The following is a 21,066-nucleotide window of genomic DNA, read 5'->3' as shown; positions in this document are numbered from 1 at the left end:
ATACTACTGTTGGTACGAAACAGTTGGGAACGAAAATAACACTGTCCGATTTCCACCAATCAGGTTCCGATAATAATTCAGTCCGCGGCATCAATATGGCCGCCGCCATTACTTTTTTGCCGGTAAATATTAAATATTGCTGGGGAAAAAATCCAAAATTTAACTGCGACTAATACGCTAGAAGTTAAATTTTCCGACCATTTCCAGAGCAAAAATTAGATGCGGACTATACATTACCGCGACCTATACACACCAAAATACGGTATTATTTATTTCTGAATTGTACCTCTTGTATCAACAGTAAAAAAATTTTGAATACTTACAGAGAAGATGATCATTTTTCCATCAAACATTGACATAAAATGATTAGGTTCTTTACCCTGGACCACTCGTACCTAAAACAGGAAAATTCATATATCAGACTAATTAAAGTAAATCTTTTCAACTCTTGGCAGAACTGTATACAGAACAAAAATCCAAAGCTCTGAAAAAGGGACTGACATACTAGCATAAAGTAAACCTCCAAGTAAAAACCTCAGTTTTCACCTGCACAAATACTAGTTATCAAAAACTCCATCTTACATGGGTGTAATGTTAATGACATATAACAAAATATATCTTTATGCAGTAATTGTTTATTTATAACATAAGACCGGACAGAAATCAGATACCTTGATATAGTTCACCTTTGTTCCCAATAGTATATATTTTGAGAAAAACAAGAGCTGTCACTAATGGTGACAAATGCCCCCGCAGCGCCTTGACCTTTGACCTGGTGACCTTTACCTTTGACCTGGTGACCCTTAAGTCGGTAAGGGTCGTGTACTCAATAAGTACTATCAGCATGTGAAGTTTGAAGGTCCTGGGTGCAGTGGTTCGCAAGTAAAGTGCCTTCATGCAAAAAGTTAACGTTGTGACGAACGAACTAATGGACGGACAGTTGAAAACTAATATGCCTCCCTTCAGGGGCATAAAAACCTAAGCTTTTAAGCACTCCGTGTGTATTTTTATTTATGTCAAGGACAATAACTCTGTTCTGATCGACTGAGTGAAATTCCAAACAGAACACCAGCTGCACAACACATGCTAAATAAAAATCCCCTATTGTTTTTTGACTCTAGGTCAAGTACTTTCTGAGATACAGGAGACATATTTTTATGCCCTTGTATATTTTTGACTAAATCAAGGGCCAAAACTATGGTCTTGCAGGTTGAAATCCAAAACAAAACTCAAATTCACAAATTCACATCTGACTAATATTTCTAACATACTTTCAAGACTTTAGGTCAAATATTTTCAACATATTATTTTTAACACAGACTTTTATGCAATTATGTGTATTTTTCAAGTCAAGAAGAATAACTTTGATTTGGCTGAATGAAACCCCAGACCACCAGGTCCAAGACTGCACATGCTATATAACAGTCCTGTGATGTTAAATGACTCTATGCCAAATACTTTTTGAGATTCGAACTTTTATGCACCACAAGAGCTTCAAGGATTTTACTTTGTTTACATATGCAGCAGCAAAACTGTGCTTCAATATTAACTGTAAAAGTTTACCTGTGTAGATGCACCACCTACCTTCAAGAATTTACTCTAAACAATTATCTGTGCAGCTGTACTGACCCAAGCTCTACCTGTGTACATGCACCACCTACCTTCAAGAATTTACTCTAAACAATTATCTGTGCAGCTGTACTGACCCAAGCTTTACCTGTGTACATGCACCACCTACCTTCAAGGATTTACTCTAAACAATTATCTGTGCAGCTGTACTGACCCAAGCTTTATCTGTGTACATGCACCACCAAGCTTCAAGGATTTACTCTAAACAATTATCTGTGCAGCTGTACTGACCCAAGCTTTATCTGTGTAGATGCACCACCAAGCTTCAAGGATTTACTCTAAACAATTATCTGTGCAGCTGTACTGACCCAAGCTTTATCTGTGTAGATGCACCACCTACCTTCAAGAATTTACTCTAAACAATTATCTGTGCAGCTGTACTGACCCAAGCTTTATCTGTGTAGATGCACCACCTACCTTCAAGAATTTACTCTAAACAATTATCGGCGCAGCTGTACTGACCCAAGCTTTATCTGTGTAGATGCACCACCAAGCTTCAAGGATTTACACTTAAATGTTTAATTAAGCATCTGCATCACCAAGCTTCTACGATTTTCTCTAAATGTTTACCTGTGCAGCTCCACCATTAAATTTATAGATTTTCTGTACACGTTTAGGTGTACGACTATACCACCTAACTTGAAGGATTTACTGTACAAATTACCTGAACAGCTGCACCACCAAGTTTATCATCCAATTCAACAGCCTTCAGTGCTGATGTTCCTTTCTCATCAGTACTAGACTTCAAACCCTATAATCATACATGTCAGCTGTTTCTGAATTCTCTTATATATAAAATAGTTTCATCAGTTGAATGAACCATATAATTACTTGATTATCACAATAGATTTGTTTTAACATAGAGAAAATATTTGCATCTATATTACATTTAAAAAAGTTTTCTTAGATGTTGAACAAAGTAAGTTTGATCATGTCAAAAAGTTGATATTTCAAACAAACAAAAAGCAATCTATTTTCCTTAAATAACCATGCATTTATTTACAAATATAGACTCTGGTGTGAAAAACTAGCCAAGTGTTATGTCCATTATGTTAACTTAATTAACCTCTTTGTAAAATTGACACAACATTCAATGAGAGCAGGAAATACTATAGTACCTGCCAGTAGTAGATGATGTAATTTTCTCTCCCATTAACTAGGTATGTGTACAATATCACATAGCAGTCTCCACCATAGAACTGACCAATTTCCTTCATACATATAGGTTGTAGATCAAAGTCATGCACACGCCAGATCTGAAACAATCACAATTTCAGTATTACATTGGTTATATAATCCACACTTTCTCACTTATAAATTGCTGCTGAACAAAAGTTGTGATCTTGTCTGACAGCAGAAACATTACCCTATACAAAAAACCTGTCACTTACGTACCGACACTTCAGGGCATTTCTGACAGTTGTTACTGTGCAATGTTTAGTACAGTTGCTAATCTGCTACTTACTGACTCTCCTGTTTGGTTAAACATAAAAGTTGAATATCTGTGGGTAGTATTGCGGGTAGTATAGTGGTGGGTAGTATTGCAGGTAGTATTGTGGTAGGTGGTATTGTGGGTAGTATTGTGGTAGGTGGTATTGTGGGTAGTATTGTGGTTGGTAGTATTGCGAGTAGTACTGCAGGTAGTATCATGGTGGGTAGTACTGAAGTGGGTAATATTGCAGGTAGTACTGTGGTACTTAGTATTGTGGTGGGTAGTATTGTGGGTCGTATAGTGGTTAGTAGTACTGCGGGTAGTATTGTGGTTGGTGATATTGTGGGTAGTATTGTGTTTGGTAGTATTGTGTTAGGTAGTATTGTGGCGGGTAATATTGCGAGTAGTATTGCAGGTAGTAGTGTGGGTAATAGCACTGTGGGTAGTTTGTGGGTAGTATTGTAGTGGAAAGTCTTGTGGGTAGTATTGTGGTGGGTAGTATTGTGGGTAGTATTACTACTATCATCAAGTTGTCAATGTTTTCTGCAGAGAATATGTTCCTTAATGGAGCTGTTATGGAACATGTGTACAAAGTGAAACAGGAGCATGTGTTCCCTTGACTAGAGCAATGTGAAGTAGGAGCATCTGTGCTCCCATGACTATTAAAATGTGAAGCAGGAGCACATACGTGCTGCCATAATTGTTACAATGTGAAGCAGGAGCATTTGTTCCCATGAATACTACAAAGTGAACTAGAGTTGTCACAGGAGTGACGAATTACACCCCCACAATATGGTCTTGTCACAGAACTAAGCCAATATCAAAGCTGAACATGCTTGACCTTTGACCTACTGATCTCAAAATCAACAGAGGTCATCTGCTGGTCATGATCAATCTCCCTATGGAGTTTCATGATCCTCGGCCCAAGTGTTCTCAAGTCATTGTCCAAAAAAATCATTAGGGGTCATCTGCTAGTCATAACCAACTTCCCTATCAATTTTCATGATCCTAGGCCCAAGTGTTCTCAAGTTATCATCCGGAAACCATTTAACTGTTTCGTGTTATCGTGACCTTGACCTTTGACCTACTAGCCTCAAAGTCAACGTTGACCTGTATTTTATCAAGTTACCCCTGTGTACAAAAATTTATGATCCTAGACCCTAGCGTTCTCAAGTTATCATCCAGAAACCATTTAACTGTTCCAAGTCACTGTGACCGTGACTTTTGACCTACTGACCTCAAAGTAGTACTTGACCTGTATTTCATGCTGTTACACCTGTGTACGAAAATTTATGATCCTAGGCCCAAGTGTTCTCAAGTTATCATCCGGAAATCATTTAACTGTTCCGAGTCACTGTGATCTCGACCTTGACGTACAGACCTCAAAGTCGAACTTGACCTGCATTTCATGATGTCACACCTGTGTACAAAAATTTATGATCCTAGGCTCAAACGTTCGTAAGTTATCATCCGGAAACAGTTTAACTGTTCAGGGTCATTGAGACCTTGACCTTTGATCTACTGACCCCAAATTCGAACTTGACCTGTATTTTCTCGTATTACACCTGTGTACCAAGAATTATTTCAGTCGGTCAAGCCTTTCATGAGTTATCATCCAGAAACCATGAAAACCAAAGGACTGACCGACCAACTGCCGAGCTCACTTCTATATACCTCCCCCCACTTCGTTTAGTGTGGGTATAATTTGAAGCATGTATTCATTCCTTTGATTATTATAATATGGGGCAGTGAATGTAGGAGCATGTGTTCCTTTAACTATTTCAATATGGAGCAGCAGCATGTGCTCCCATGACTACTGCAATGTGAAGCAGGAGCATATGTTCCATAACTATAACAATTTGGAGCAGGATCATGTGTTCCCATAACTACTACAAAGTGAAGTAGGAGCATGTGTTCCTCTGACTATTACAATGTGAAGCAGGAGCGTGAAGTCCCATGTCTACAACAAAGTAAGGTAGGAACATGTACAGTTGACATTGTATTAAGAGACCACCCAAGGGACTGCTAAGAAGTGGTCTCTTAATAGAATGGTCTCTTAATGAATTTCAGTCAGATGAAAAGAAAAGTTATTTTAACCTAAATGTAACTGTATTTATTATGAACATACATGTATGGTTTCAAAATCTGTTTTAACATCGTGAACACTTTTCCAAGTCCACAAACTGTGAAAATTATGGCTAGATTGTTTGTTAGTTTCACTGATACAAAGGTTAATTGCATTCTGTCACGTGCAAAACGTATTTGCTAATTACACAGATGAAGAAATGCCCTGTAAAATTTTGGTTTCCAGTCGCTTAATAGATACTTTTGTCGAATATTTTACCTGTCGGGACTATATTAATGTGGTCACTAGTCGTTTAATGGAATGAATTTATGTACTGAAAACGTTTGGGAGGGATTTTGACCAGTCGTTTAATATGAAAATCGCTTAATACAGGTGGTCGCAAGTACGATGACGACTGTATTCCTTTGACTATTACAATGTGAAGCAGGGGCATGTGTTCTCATGACTACTACAAGTGAAGTAGAAGCATATATTCCTTTGACTATTACAATGTGAAGCAGGAGCATGTGTTCTCATGACTACTACAACTGAAGTAGAAGCATATATTCCTTTGACTATTACAATGTGTAGCAGGGGCATGTGTTCTCATGACTACTACAAGTGAAGTAGAAGCATATATTCCTTTGACTATTACAATGTGAAGCAGGGGCATGTGTTCTCATGACTACTACAAGTGAAGTAGAAGCATATATTCCTTCGACTATTACAATGTGAAGCAGGGGCATGTGTTCTCATGACTACTACAAGTGAAGTAGAAGCATATATTCCTTCGACTATTACAATGTGAAGCAGGGGCATGTGTTCTCATGACTACTACAAGTGAAGTAGAAGCATATATTCCTTTGACTATTACATTGTGTAGCAGGGGCATGTGTTCTCATGACTACTACAAGTGAAGTAGAAGCATATATTCCTTCGACTATTACAATGTGTAGCAGGGGCATGTGTTCTCATGACTACTACAAGTGAAGTAGAAGCATATATTCCTTCGACTATTACAATGTGAAGCAGGGGCATGTGTTCTCATGACTACTACAAGTGAAGTAGAAGCATATACAATGTATTCCTTTGACTATTACAATGTGAAGCAGGGGCATGTGTTCTCATGACTACTACAAGTGAGGTAGAAGCATATATTCCTTCGACTATTACAATGTGAAGCAGGGGCATGTGTTCTCATGACTACTACAAGTGAGGTAGAAGCATATATTCCTTGACTATTACAATGTGAAGCAGGGGCATGTGTTCTCATGACTACTACAAGTGAGGTAGAAGCATAATTCCTTTGACTATTACAATGTGAAGCAGGGGCATGTGTTCTCATGACTACTACAAGTGAGGTAGAGCATATATTCCTTTGACTATTACAATGTGAAGCAGGGCATGTGTTCTATGACTACTACAAGTGAAGTAGAAGCATATATTCCTTTGACTATTACAATGTAAGCAGGGCAGTGTTCCATGACTACTACAGTGAAGTAGAAGCATATATTCCTCGACTATTACAATGTGAAGCATGGGCAATGTGTTCCATGACTACACAAGTGAAGTAGAAGCATATATTCCTTCATACAATGTGAGCAGGGATGTGTCTATGACATACATGAAGTAGAAGCTATCCTTCGATACAATGTGAAGCAGGGCATTGTTCTCATGATATACATGAAGTAGAAAATTCTTGCTTACATTGAACAGGGCTGTGTTCAGATACTACAGTGAATAGAAGCATAATTCTCGACTATTACAATGGAACGGAGTGTTCTGATACTACAAGTGAGTGAACAATATCTGACTATCAAGGAAGCAGGCATGTGTTCAGACATAAGTAGTAGAGCTTCAAATCCTTGATAACAATAAGCGGATGTCTCAGATACTACCTGTGAATGGTATATCCTTTGAATTACAATGATAGCATGTCCAGTCTAACTTGAACTTAAGATCAGATACGTCATGACAATGCTTGCTTCACTTGTAATATTCATGGGAACTTATAGATCTATAGATATAATGTAAATGTCGTACAGCCATGTTGAATTACCTATGAATTAAGAACATCTGAAAATATTTAACAAAAGCAGCCACTAAAATTTTAGTTTAGTCTCTAGTTATTTCACATCTGGATTATTGCAATGTCATATTGTATGGTGTAGCTAACTGTGAGGGGCATAAGATGCAACGTATTCAACACATGTGTGCAAAAGTTGTCCTTAACAGGAGGAAATTTTACAGTTCTAAACAAGCATTGTATCACTTACATTGTTTACCAGTGAAAGCAAGAACTGAGTTCAAAATACATTCAAAAAACAATCTTAAGACACTGTATTTCAGAGATATTGCAGCATTGTTTTAAATTTTTTGATAACTGTTTATTATGTGATAACAGCAGGTGAAAGTTTTTAAATTTTTGTAAAAGATTTTATATTTAAATATTTATATTTATAAGGTTTGTTTAATTAAACACACTTGTTGGTACAGGCTCTAAGTATGTTAGTGTGTTAGTATTTATTTTTTAAATAGTATAATTATGATGGCACCATTAACCGGGAGGTTTGAACCTCTATATGCAGCTTGTCTGGGCGTACCATGTAATGCTTTAAACACTGGTATTCGCAACAGGGGTAAAAAGACCTCAAGGGGAGGGGTGCGGTCATGACTGTTTGTTAAAAGAAAGCTGTTATTATTGTTTTTATTATTATTGTCGTTGTTAATAATAATAATAATAATAATAATAAAATCTTTATTTAATGAAGGTAACATACAAAGTGTACATAACATGAAAATGAAACGTAAACTTATTTTCAGTATGGCCTTCAGTTAACAACAACAACAATACACATGTATACAAACATTTACGATAAATTTCACAAAATCATATTTAAAAAAAATATATATATATATCAATGATCAATGTATTAAATACGATTAGAAGCTTCCCATTCATCCATCCGACAGACACTTACATAATTATAAGACTATTAAAGAGAAAAAAAAACGAACAACAGCAAAACAAAATAATAATAAAATAACTGACATCATGATATGTAAAAAACTGTAATAATATAATTATTTTAAGCACTGGACTGTAACATGAACAAATGTCGTTTGATATTATTTTTGAATATTTTTAATGTATTTGATTCCTTAATTTCAGCAGGTAATTTATTCCAAATATTAACACTGAAGTACGAGAATGAATCTTTAAGATAATTTGTACGAGGTGTTATACGCAAAACAAGATCTTTATGAGCTGTTGATCGTAGATTATGCAATTTATTATTTGAGACACTTAATATTTCAGTCATGTAGATCAGTACCATGTTATGCATAGATTTGTAAACCATCACAGCTGTGTGATATTTTACTCTGTTACTAAATTTAAGCCATTTTAGATCATTAAAAAGTTCTAATGTAGGTGACCTTTATCGGTCTGTTAAGTATAATCTTGGCCACTCTTTTTTGTATTACTTGCACTTTATTTATGTAACATTTTGTATCTTTCCCCCAAATAGTACAACAATAATCGAGAATGGGAAGGATATATGCATTATAGTACATCACTTTTGCTTCTTCGCTAAGATAAAAGATGATATTTTTCAGAAGTGCAATTTTTGCATTCAATTTTTTACATACATTGTCTATCTGAGCATGCCAATTTAGTGTATTATCTAGATAAATACCTAAAATTTTTTGCACTGTAACATTTTCTAGCTCTATGTCATTTACTTTTAATTTTAGAGCATTACATTTCTTTACTTTCATCGAAGAACCGATTATCATACATTTCGTTTTCTTTGGGTGTAAAGACATGTTGTTTAGAATACACCATTCATTGACATAGTCGAGGTTTTGTTGTAAAGTGTTTTGAATTTCATCTACTGTTATCATTATTAAAATTATTTACAACACCACTGAATATGTCACATTGTATAACAAGGAGCTGGCATCCTTGTCGATACAAAGCAACCTAAGTCCAGAACAAGGTCAACTTCAAGGTCAAACTGAGGTCAGGTGATGTCTGAAGATGAGGAATGGTCACAGGTTACATCTGCATTAGTATCAAGTCATTCTAGTGAGTGGTATTGATGCTAGACGAAATGGTCCCATTTAGTTAACCTCGTCAGGACAATCACTATATGCCAGGGGCATAAAAACAGGCGTTTAATCAAATTATTCAGTTTCAGTATTCCTTTGACTTTTACAAAGAGAAGTAGGAGCATTTGTTCCCATGACTACTACAAAGTGAAGTAGGAGCTTGTATTCCTCTCACTATTACAATGTGAAGTTGGAGACTGTGTTCCTAAAACTACTACTGTGTGCAGTAGGGAAATGCTTACTTCAGTTTTCCCTGACCCATCATCTACCATCTGTGTCTCGGCAGCTAGTGCTGTGTTACTGTGTAATGTACTTGCATCAAACTTTGTCTGTACTGTCTTAGCTGCAATCAAAGAAAGGAATTCCTTAGTATTACAAAATAAACAAGAGCTTGTAGAACACAAAATAACCCCTTGATGCATTTAGTAATTGCAAAAGGAACAGAAATTATTTGGTCACTGTGCACTGTATGTTTGAAGAACTGACCTCAAATCAATAATTATGGGTCATTTACCAGTCATAAGTAAACTCCATATCAAATAAGATCTAAGACCAAAGCATTATCCAGTTATTTGGCAAAAAAATTCTACTGTAAATGTGACCTTGACTTCTGACCTACTGCAAAATCGATAGTGGTCATCTGCTAGTCATGATCAACCTCCCAATTAAGTTTCATGATCTTAGGCCTAAACATTCTCAAGTATTGTCTGGAAACGGTTTAACTGTTCGGGTCACTGTGACCTTTGACTTACTGACCTCAAAATTAATCATGGTAATCTGCTGGTCATGATCAACATCCCTATTAAGTTTTGTGACCCTAGGCCCAAGCGTTCCCAAGTTATATAATGGGCCTAGCCCCTGCACATACTTTTGTTCGCATGTTGAAAAATATCAATGTGAAGTTACAGCAAGATATCAGCAATAGTAACTAGAGCTATCACTAAAGGTGATGAATGTACCCCCCGCATGCACTGACACAGTACATTGCAATTTGACGCACACAAGATTGCATAATTATGTGGACTGTATGTATATAGACTGTATGTATACAGTATAGTAACAAAAAACAAAGTCCCATAACTATGCACAATATTTATCTAAAAGAATGTAACATGCACCATGAACAACTAGGGTCGGTACTGATCACTTGTGTGAAGTTTCATTAAATTGTGTGTAAGGGTTTGGTAGATTAGGCACGCACAAGATTGCATATGCAGACTGTATGTACATAGTATGTTAACAAGAAACAAAGTCCCTTAACTCTGCAAATTTTTTTTCTAAAAGAACCTAACATGCCCCATGCACAACTACTGTTGTTACTGATCACTTGTGTGAAGTTTCATTAAATTGTGTCAAGGGGATGAGGAGAGATGGTGCGCACAAGATTGTGTCTATGTATATAGTATAGTAACAAAAAAACGAAGTCCCATAACTCTGCAAATTTTTTTTCTGAAAGAACCTAACATGCCCCATGCACAACTACTGTTGTTACTGATCACTTGTGTGAAGTTTCATTAAATTGTGTCAAGGGGATGAGGAGAGATGGTGCGCACAAGATTGTGTCTATGTATATAGTATAGTAACAAAAAAACAAAGTCCCATAACTCTGCAATTTTTTTTTCTAAAAGAACCTAACATGCCCCATGCACAACTACTGTTGGTACTGATCACTTGTTTGAAGTTTCATTAAATTCTGTCAAGGGGATGAGGAGAGATGGTGCGCACAAGATTGTGTCTATGTATATAGTATAGTAACAAAAAAACAAAGTCCCATAACTCTGCAAATTTTTTTTCTAAAAGAACCTAACATGCCCCATGCACAACTACTGTTGGTACTGATCACTTGTGTGAAGTTTCATTAAATTCTGTCAAGGGGATAAGGAGAGATGGTGCGCACAAGATTGCGTCTACAGACAGACGGACGGACAGACAGACAGACAACCTGAAACCAGTATACCCCCCCTTACAACTTTGTTGTCGGGGGGTACAACAAAGAAAAACAAAGGTTGCTGAAAAACTTTAACCAAGAAAGCTCACACCGATGCCGACATAGGGGCAAGTAGAACAGCACTCCTATTCTCCGAATAGTGGAGCTAAAAAGGGCCATAATTCAGCCAAAATAGTTGACAGAGTTATGTACTCTTGCCTACAGAAGGAGATCATGATGATAAACAAGTGTTTAAAGTTTCAAGCCAGACAGCTCCATTCACAAAACAACCTAATCAGGGCTCGATGTGAACCTGGGTAAAATGATCAACAAGTTGGCTTGACATCTCCCCTCATAAGACAACCTAATCAGTGTTCAAACCAACAGAGAGGAAAGGCAAGTGTTTACTACTTCTATTAAATTTCTATACTGTTTCCTACTTTTTACAACAATTTTACAGAGCAACAAGAAATGTGTCCATGGGACACAGATGCCCCCACTACATGACAAAGGACACAAATATTTTCCTAGGTCAGGGGCCATAACTCATACAATACTGAATGAATCTGGACGTGAAACCCCAGGTGCACTACTGCACATGCTGACCAACATTCCTGTAAACTTTGGTGACTCCAGGTCAAATACTATTAGAGTTACGCGCGACACAATATTAAAATGACCAATTTTTAACAAAGTCAGGGGCCATAACTCCTACATGACTGAATGAATCTGGACGCGAAATCCCAGGTACACAACTGCACATGCTGACCAACATTCCTGTAAACTTTGGTGACACTAGGTCAAATACTTTTGGAGCTACGCGCGACACAACTTTAAAATGACAAATTTTTAACTAAGTCAGGGGCCATAACTCCTACATAACTGAATGAATCCGGACGTTAAACCCCAGGTGCACAACTGCACATGCTGACCAACATTCCTGTAAACTTTGGTGACTCAAGGTCAAATACTATTGGAGCTAGGCGCGACACAACATTAAAATGACCAGGTGCACAACAACAAAAACTGACCAACATTCCTGTAAAGTTTTGTGAATCTAGGTCAAATACTTTTGAAACTACGCGCTACACAATATTAAAATGACCAATTTTTAACAGGGCATAATCTACAGACTGAAGATCGGGGAACCAGTACAACTGCACATCTGACACATTCCTGTAACTTGTGACATAGGCAAACTTTGAGCTCGCGGACACAACTTAAGAATTGCAAACCACAACGAATGCACAACATGCACAACTGCACGTGACCAACATTCCTGTAAACTTTGGTGACTCCAGGTCAAATACTATTGGAGCTAGGCGCGACACAACATTAAAATGACAAGGAGCACAACAACAAAAACTGACCAACATTCCTGTAAAGTTTTGTGACTCTAGGTCAAATACTTTTGAAACTACGCGCGACACAATATTAAAATGACAAATTTTTAACTAAGTCAGGGGCCATAACTCCTACACACCTGAATGAATTCGGACGCGAAACCCCATGTGCACAACTTCACATGCTGACCAACATTCCTGAAAACTTTGGTGACTCTATGTCAAATACTTTTGGAGCTACGCACGACACAACACATAAATGACCAATTTTTACAAAGTCAGGAGCCATAACTCCTACAAGACTGAATGAATCCGGACACAAAACCCCAGGTGCACAACTACACATGCTGACCAACATTCATGTAAAGTTTTGTGACTCTACGTCAAATACTTTTGGAGCTAGGCGCAACACAACATTCTCGGAAGGACAGACGGACGGAAGGACAGACAAAGGCAAATCTATATGCACCCCACCCCCTAAAAGTGGGGGCATAAAAATTACATCAATTATTCTTTATATCTGAATACCACACACCCTAAGCATAGCCCAGGCAGGCTGTTTGTATAGCTTACTCTTCTAGCAATTAAACAGTCCAGCCGGGCCTTTTGTATAGGCTATTTCACATTCTGACAGACACATACAGCTAGGCCTTTTGTATAGGTTATTTTACATTCTGACAGACACATAGTCCAGCTAGGCCTTTTGTATAAGTTATTTCACATTCTGACAGACACCTAGTTCAGCTAGGTCTTTTGTATAGCTTATTTCCTATTCTGACAAACAGTCCAGTTTGGCCTTTTATATAGCTTACCTAGTAGTCCAGCTAAGCCTTTTGTATAGGTTATTTCACAATTCATGGTTCATACAGACCTTCCTAAAAAAAATTCAAGTAGTTTTCAAGGAGTTTTCAAGTAGTTTTCCTCCATTTTCAAGGACTAAAATGGGCGCAATGTCACTGTTGCTGAGACATGAAATAACCAATTTAAATCCAATTTAGGACAAAATTAAACAATGTAACACAAGATTTACCTTCAACGTATCGCGGATAAATTACACAGTGTGAAAATCACTTGAAAGAGCATAAAACCCGTAAAGTACAGTACCGTACTGTACTATCGCCGACTCTGTGGCAGGCCCTTATGGCGGTAACGGCTGTGTTTTTCCTGTTGTTTTTTAGTTTATTTTGGTCCGTTTATAATGTTTGTCCGTTTTCACTTCGCACCCTACGAATTTAAGGACTATTTGCCATCTTTAGTACGTTTTTTCCTAAATTCAAGTAGTTTTCAAGTACTTTCTGACTGTTGCAAAATTCAAGTAGTTTTCAAGGAGTAGGCGTCAAATTAAAGGACTTTTCATGGCCTGTGCGAACCATGCACATTTTGATAGAAAAAAAGTCCAGCTAGGCCTTTTGTGTAAGTTATTTCACATTCTGACAGACACCTAGTCCAGCTAGGCCTTTTGTATGGTTTATTTCACATTCTGACAGACAAACAGTCATGATGGGCCTTTTGTATAGGTTATTTCACATTCTGACAGACACATAGTCCAGCTAGGCCTTTTGTATAGGTTATTTCACATTCTGACAGACACCTAGTCCAGCTAGGCCTTTTGTATGGGTTATTTCACATTTTGACAGACACCAGTAGGCCTTTTGTATAGGTTATTTCACATTCTGACAGACAAACAGTCCAGCTAGGACTTTTGTATAGGTTATTTCACATTCTGACAGATACCTAGTCCAGCTAGGTCTTTTGTATAGGTTATTTCACATTCTGACAGACAAACAGTCCAGCTAGGACTTTTGTATAGGTTATTTCACATTCTGATAGACACCTAGTCAACACATAGTCCTGCTGGGCCTTTTGTATAGGTTATTTCACATTCTGACAGACAAAACAGTCCAGCTAGGACTTTTATATAGGTTATTTCACATTCTGACAGACACCTAGTCGACACATAGTCCTGCTTGGCCTTTTGTATAGGTTATTTCACATTCTGACAGACAAACAGTCCAGCTAGGACTTTTGTATAGGTTATTTCACATTCTGACAGACAAACATAAAAATAAAAATAAAGTGACTTGTTTTCAAAAAGTTTTTGTAGTTTTGACTACTTTTAATACTTGTATAGGTTATTTCACATTCTGACAGACACCTAGTCGACACATAGTCCAGCTGGGCCTTTTGTATAGGTTATTTCACATTCTGACAGACAACTAGTTGACACATAGTCCAGTTGGGCCTTTTGTATAGGTTATTTCACATTCTGACAGACAAACAGTCCAGCTAGAACTTTTGTATAGGTTATTTCACATTCTGACAGACACCTAGTCGACACATAGTGCAGCTGGGCCTTTTGTATAGCTTACTTCACATACTCACAGACACCTAGTCCAGCTGGGCCTTTTGTATAGCTTATTTCACATTCTGACAGACACCTAGACGACACATAGTCCAGCTAGGACTTTTGTATAGCTTATTTCACATTCTGACAGACACCTAGTCCAGCTGGGCCTTTTGTATAGCTTATTTCACATTCTGACAGACACCTTGTCCATACATGTGAAAAGTTCAGAATCCCAAAACTGGAGGTTTGCCATTTTTCAGCTGGAGTTGGGGTCTCAAAACTGGAGGTTTTTTATCGACATAAATTAAGTGCACGGACACGAAACGTATAGACAAAATCCAACAATTTTGGCCTCACAAAAATGCATAAGTCTACACCAGAAGAAACAATCCTCATAACTCTTGATATGAATTTGACAGAGTTATGCCACTTTTTAACTTACATTTTTTGGTTAAAGTTTTATATAATGTCCAATACCTCTGTTACATTCAAAGCCATTGACTATTATGCTCCGTTTACTGGCAAAGCTTTAATTCAGAGTTAATCACTGAGAAAAGTCGAGCATGCGGTACGTCTTACAGAAGCTCACTCTTGTTCTAACTTTAAACTTTCTTAATAAATTTGTAGAAACAAAGTCTCAATATAGGTCTGAAATGGTGGTGAACATTCATTAACATTATTCTTCTCGAGGACTGGAAATAAAACTCATAAATTATGTAAATTCCTTACCCCACCCACTTTTGTATAAAAATACTGATCACTAATGATTTTGACATGAAAACAGAAATGCATCAACATGTATTTACCCTTACCAAAATAATGTAGATTGGTGTTATCAATTAAATGAGTGTATGTTTTCATCCAATTTTCAATGAAATAAGTTCGATTTTAGTAGCAAATTAATTTGGTAAACATTGGAAGAAAATGGTGTAATTGCATAAGGGGAAATAACATTCATGTTCTAAAAATAGTAATTAGTTGGTTTTTCCAACAATTATTTATGTGATGTTATTACCAAACAAAACTTTTCTTTGAATAATCAAAAATTCATTTCAGCTAGGAATTATTTCTAATGACTGGGAGTTTTTTGCTTCAAATTGGTAAAAAGTGAAGCCTAAGTGGCATTGAGAATAGGCTGATAATCGGTCCCGTGAGAAAGGTGGAAATGAAAGGCCCTGCTTATCTAATCCCTTATCAAAACAAATAATAAATCATGTTATCAAAATTCACCTGTGAAAAACAACTCTTTCCTCCAGCTACATGTGTGTCAAACATGTATAATACGGGAGACAATCAAAATCCCCTTGATCAAAATCCCCTACACTGAAAAATGACAGGGTGTTACAAAATCCCCTTCATACTTTTACAGGGGGTATCATAATCCCCTCTGATTTTTACTTATTTCATCAAGTTCAAATACAACTATATACAACTTGAAAGTCTATTGCATAAAGCACGTAAATACAATGCCTTTAGCAAACATAATATAATTTGGAGCACTGATATCTATAATGTAAATCTCAGAGGGGATTATGATACCCCCTGCGAAAGTATGAAGGGGATTTTGTAACACCCTGTCATTTTTCAGTGGAGGGGATTTTGATCAAGGGGATTTTGATATACACTCATATAATACACAACAGTCGGTGACACTTTAATTTACTGTGTAAACTGTTACACGTTTGGCACTCCTCGGTAATTATCAACCCAGTCATAATACTGATTTTTTTTTTTTTGAAAAGTGGGAGAATTATGGTTTTGGTCGGGAGACGGGAGGCAAGGTGAAAAAAATCAGGATTATGACCCTCCCGCGCGGGAGATCACATGTATGACTAGTCCAGCTAGGCCTTTAGTAAAGCTTGTTTCACATTCTGACAGACACCTAGTCCAGCTGGGCCTTTTGTATACCTTATTTCACATTCTGACAGACACCTAGTCGACACATAGTCCAGCTAGGACCTTTTGTATAGCTTATTTCATATTCTGACAGACACATAGTCCAGCTAGGCCTTTTGTATAGGTTACTAGGCCTTTTGTATGGGTTATTTCACATTTTGACAGACACCAGTCCAACTAGGCCTTTTGTTTAGGTTATTTCACATTCTGACAGACACATAGTCCAGCTAGGACTTTTGTATAGGTTATTTCACATTCTGACAGACACCTAGTCGACACATAGTCCTGTTGGGCCTTTTGTATAGCTTACTTCACATTGTGACAGACACCTAGTCCAGCTGGGCCTTTTGTATAGCTTATTTCACATTGTGACAGACACCTAGTCGACACATAGTCCAGCTAGGACTTTTGTATAGGTAATTTCACATTCTGACAGACACCCAGTCCAGCTGGGCCTTTTGTATAGCTTATTTCACATTCTGACAGACACCTAGTCCAGCTAGGCCTTTTGTATAGGTTATTTCACATTCTGACAGACACCTAGTCCAGCTGGGCCTTTTGTATAGCTTATTTCACATTCTGACAGACACCTAGTCGACACATAGTCCAGCTAGGACTTTTGTATAGGTTATTTCACATTCTGACAGACACCTAGTTCAGCTAGGACTTTTGTATAGGTTATTTCACATTCTGACAGACACCTAGTTCAGCTAGGACTTTTGTATAGGTTATTTCACATTCTGACAGACACATAGTCGAGCTAGGCTTTTTGTATAGGTTACTTCACATTCTGACAGACACCTAGTCCAGCTAGGCCTTTTGTATAGGTTATTTCACATTCTGACAGACACCTAGTCCAGCTAGGCCTTTTGTATAGGTTATTTCACATTCTGACAGACACCTTGTCAACACGTAGTCCAGCTAGGCCTTTTGTATAGGTTTTTTTCACATTCTGACAGACACCTAGTCCAGCTAGGCCTTTTGTATAGCTTATTTCACATTCTGACAGATACCTGTATACCAGTAACAGAGATGGATGTCTGTACTATACTGGAGTGGATAAGTCACACAGCGTGACTAGCAATTATCTTATTTAGTTTACATACCTATTCTATTGTTGTTGTATGCCTTCCCTGTGGCTACTGGCATTGGCCAGGATTTGAAAAGGCACTTGAAATCTGTGGGCTCTCCACCTTCAATAACCCTCGTGACACTCGTGCTGTTTGGATAGCTCTTCTTCTTGATGAATCCCTGTAACATATTGTGTACAGTCAAATATACTATAGACACTGAGAGATCAATCAATAACACGACTTCGTATGAAATATGCAGTTTGGACCTGAAGTTGTCTGTAGTTTGCACTGAGCCTTTGATATGTTGCATAAAAGGCTGCAACTAATATTACACTGATCAGAAATCAGATCCTGCATATTCACTTATAGGATGCAAACAGTGAAAGTACTTGCTGCACTGAAAATTTAAGATGACTGTTTGAGACCAATTAAACCAAATCTAGACGTTAACACGGACACAGACCAATGGGAAAGTATCACAGCTCTATCTCTTCTTCGAGTTAAAGTTAAACAAGAGCTGTCACTAATGGTGACAAATGCCCCCGCAGCACCTTGACCTTTGACCTGGTGACCTTGACCTATGACCTGGTGACTCCAAAGTCAGTAGGGGTCGTGTACTCAGGAAGTACTATCAGCATGTGAAGTTTGAAGGTCCTGGGTGCAGTGGTTCGCGAATAAAGTGCCTTCATGCAAAAAGTTAACGTTGTGACGAACGAAATAACTAACGAACGAACGAACGAACGAACGGAGGGACGGGCGGACAGTTGAAAACTAATATGCCTCCCTTCGGGGGCATACAGAAAAACACTACTATGTCATATGATGTTGGTAATGAAGTGAAACAACAATTTTAAGTCTGAAACTTAGTTTTAAGTAGATATGTCAATTGTTAACAGGTTTATCCTTTAACCCTTTAAAAGGTACGATTATCTCTTGGACTGAGTAAAACTGTTAACCAGATAATTCCATATTTTCTTTAAAATAATTTAAATTTTAAAATGTCATAAGGAAATTGGTCTTACAGAAAATTATAATTTCAACTGCTACTATGCACAAAGTAGTCCTTCTAAAATCTGTCTACATGATATCTGTCAGTCATTAAACAAGAGGGCCAAGATGGCCCTAGGTCGCTCACCTAAGAAACACACCATAACAGTGTAAAACATGTTTGACCTAGTGATTTCATGGAAACAAGCAAATTCGATGAATTGGAATCCCCCGCCGAAAGGGTCAGAGTTGAGGAACGGCAAAAAAATATATCCAGGAAAAAGTTAAGAATGTTACCAAGAAGCAAATAATTTCATTAGTCAAAATCAAATTAAAAGAAAATGAATGGTTTGTTTGGGTGGGGGGTGGGGGCTGGGGTGAGGATACAACAGTTTACATGTTGATTATAAATATTGATAGAAAGCGAAAAATGAAAAAAAAAAAAAAAAAAAAAAAAATTGGTTGGGGGCGGGTGAGGGGGGTGACCAAGGTAAGGTGGTGACCAGGTGTAGGTACACAACATCACATGTTTATAATAAATGTTCATGGAAAAGAATGAAAGAAGTTTAATGAAATTCTTCCAATTGGTTGGTTTGTTATGTACAGATCTGTGGATTTTTAAACAATTAAAGGGCAATAACTATATGGAAAATTGACCAATCGAAAAAAAAAAACTTGAAGGGCATCGTCGCAGTATCTTGGTTCATGTCTATTTCAAGTTTGATGAAATTCTACCTGCTAGTTACTGAGAAATGGCTACAGACGGACATTTTTCATTAAATCAAGGGCAATAACTCTGAGGGAAATTGACCTATCAAAAAAAAACTTGACAGGCATCAGCACAGTATCTTGGTTCATGTCTATTTCAAATTTGATGAAATTCTACCTGTTAGTTACTGAGAAATGGCTGCAGACGGACATTTTTTATTAAATCAAGGGCAATAACTCTGAGGGAAATTGACCAATAAAAAAAAAAACTTGACGGGCATCATCGCAGTATGTTGGTTCATATTTATTTCAAGTTTCATGAAATTCTACCAAGTAGTTATGGAGAAATGGCTGCGGACGGACGGACGGACGGACGGACTGATGGACGGACAACGCCATTTCAATACCCCCCTCCCAATTTCATCGGCGGGGGATAAAAAATATTCTGACCAATTTTCATTAAGATTGGACCAAAAAATTGGTCTCATGCGATAAAACAAGCATTTTCTTAGATATGACCTAGTTTTTGACCCTAGATGACCCATGTTCAAACTCGACCTAGATTTTATCAAGGCAATCATTCTGACCAAAATTCATGAAGATCAATTGAAAAATACAGCCTCTATCACATACACAAGTTTATTCTTTGATTTGACCAAGTCACCTAGTTTTTGACCTCAGATGACCCATATTCAAACTCAACCAAGATTTCATTAAGGCAATCATCCTGACCAAATTTCATAAAAATCAATTGAAAAAAAAACAGTCTCTATCGCATACACAAGATTTTTCTTTAATTTGACCTAGTGACCTAGTTTTTGACCTCAGATAACCCATATTCAAACTCGACCTAGATTTCATCAAGGCAATCACTCTGACCAAATTTCATGAAGATCAATTGAAAACTACATCCTCTATTGCATACACAATGTTTTTCTTTGATTTGACCTAGTGACCTAGTTTTTGACCCCAGATGACCCATTTTCGAACTCTGCCTAGAATTTATCAAGGTAATCATTCTGGCTAAATTTAATGAAGATCAGTTGAAAAATACAGCCTCTATCGCATACACAAGGTTTTTCCTTAATTTGACCTAGTGACCTAGTTTTCGACCCGAGATGACCCATTTTCAAACTCGGCCTAGATTTCATCAAGGTAATTATTCTGACCAAAATTCATGAAGATCAATTGAAAAATACCGCCTCTATCGCATACACAAGGTTTTTCTTTGATTTGACCTAGTGACCTAGTTTTTGAACCGAGATGACTCATTTTTGAACTCGGCCTAGATTTCATCAAGGCAATCATTCTGACCAATATTCATGAAGATCAATTGACAAATACAGCCTCTATCGCATACACAAGGTTTTTCTTTGATTTGACCTAGTGACTTAGTTTTTAACCCGAGATGACCCATTTTCGAACTCAGCCTAGATTTCAGCAAGGCAATCATTCTGACCAATATTCATGAAGATCAATTGAAAAATACAGCCTCTATCGTATACACAAGGTTTTTCCTTGATTTGACCTAGTGACCTAGTTTTTG

At 37.3% G+C, this 21,066-nt stretch overlaps 1 protein-coding gene across 3 annotated transcripts in view; it reads right to left on the bottom strand.

Moving 5' to 3' along the window:
• The window catches only part of LOC123538397 (villin-1-like), a 155,475-nt gene that overhangs the window by 44,576 nt on the left and 89,833 nt on the right, over window positions 1-21,066 (bottom strand). For all 3 annotated transcript variants that reach the window (XM_045322475.2, XM_045322476.2, XM_053529572.1), the window contains 5 exons: window positions 17,859-18,003; window positions 9,482-9,582; window positions 2,748-2,885; window positions 2,294-2,380; window positions 324-395 (listed from right to left, as the gene is read on the bottom strand). In XM_045322475.2, coding sequence (XP_045178410.2) covers window positions 324-395; window positions 2,294-2,380; window positions 2,748-2,885; window positions 9,482-9,582; window positions 17,859-18,003 — 543 coding nt within the window. The remainder of the gene's footprint in view (window positions 1-323; window positions 396-2,293; window positions 2,381-2,747; window positions 2,886-9,481; window positions 9,583-17,858; window positions 18,004-21,066) is intronic.

The sequence above is a fragment of the Mercenaria mercenaria genome, chromosome 18 (assembly GCF_021730395.1).
Source record: "Mercenaria mercenaria strain notata chromosome 18, MADL_Memer_1, whole genome shotgun sequence".
Taxonomy (NCBI): Eukaryota; Metazoa; Mollusca; class Bivalvia; order Venerida; family Veneridae; genus Mercenaria; species Mercenaria mercenaria.
This window is presented reverse-complemented; position numbering and strand designations above follow the sequence as displayed.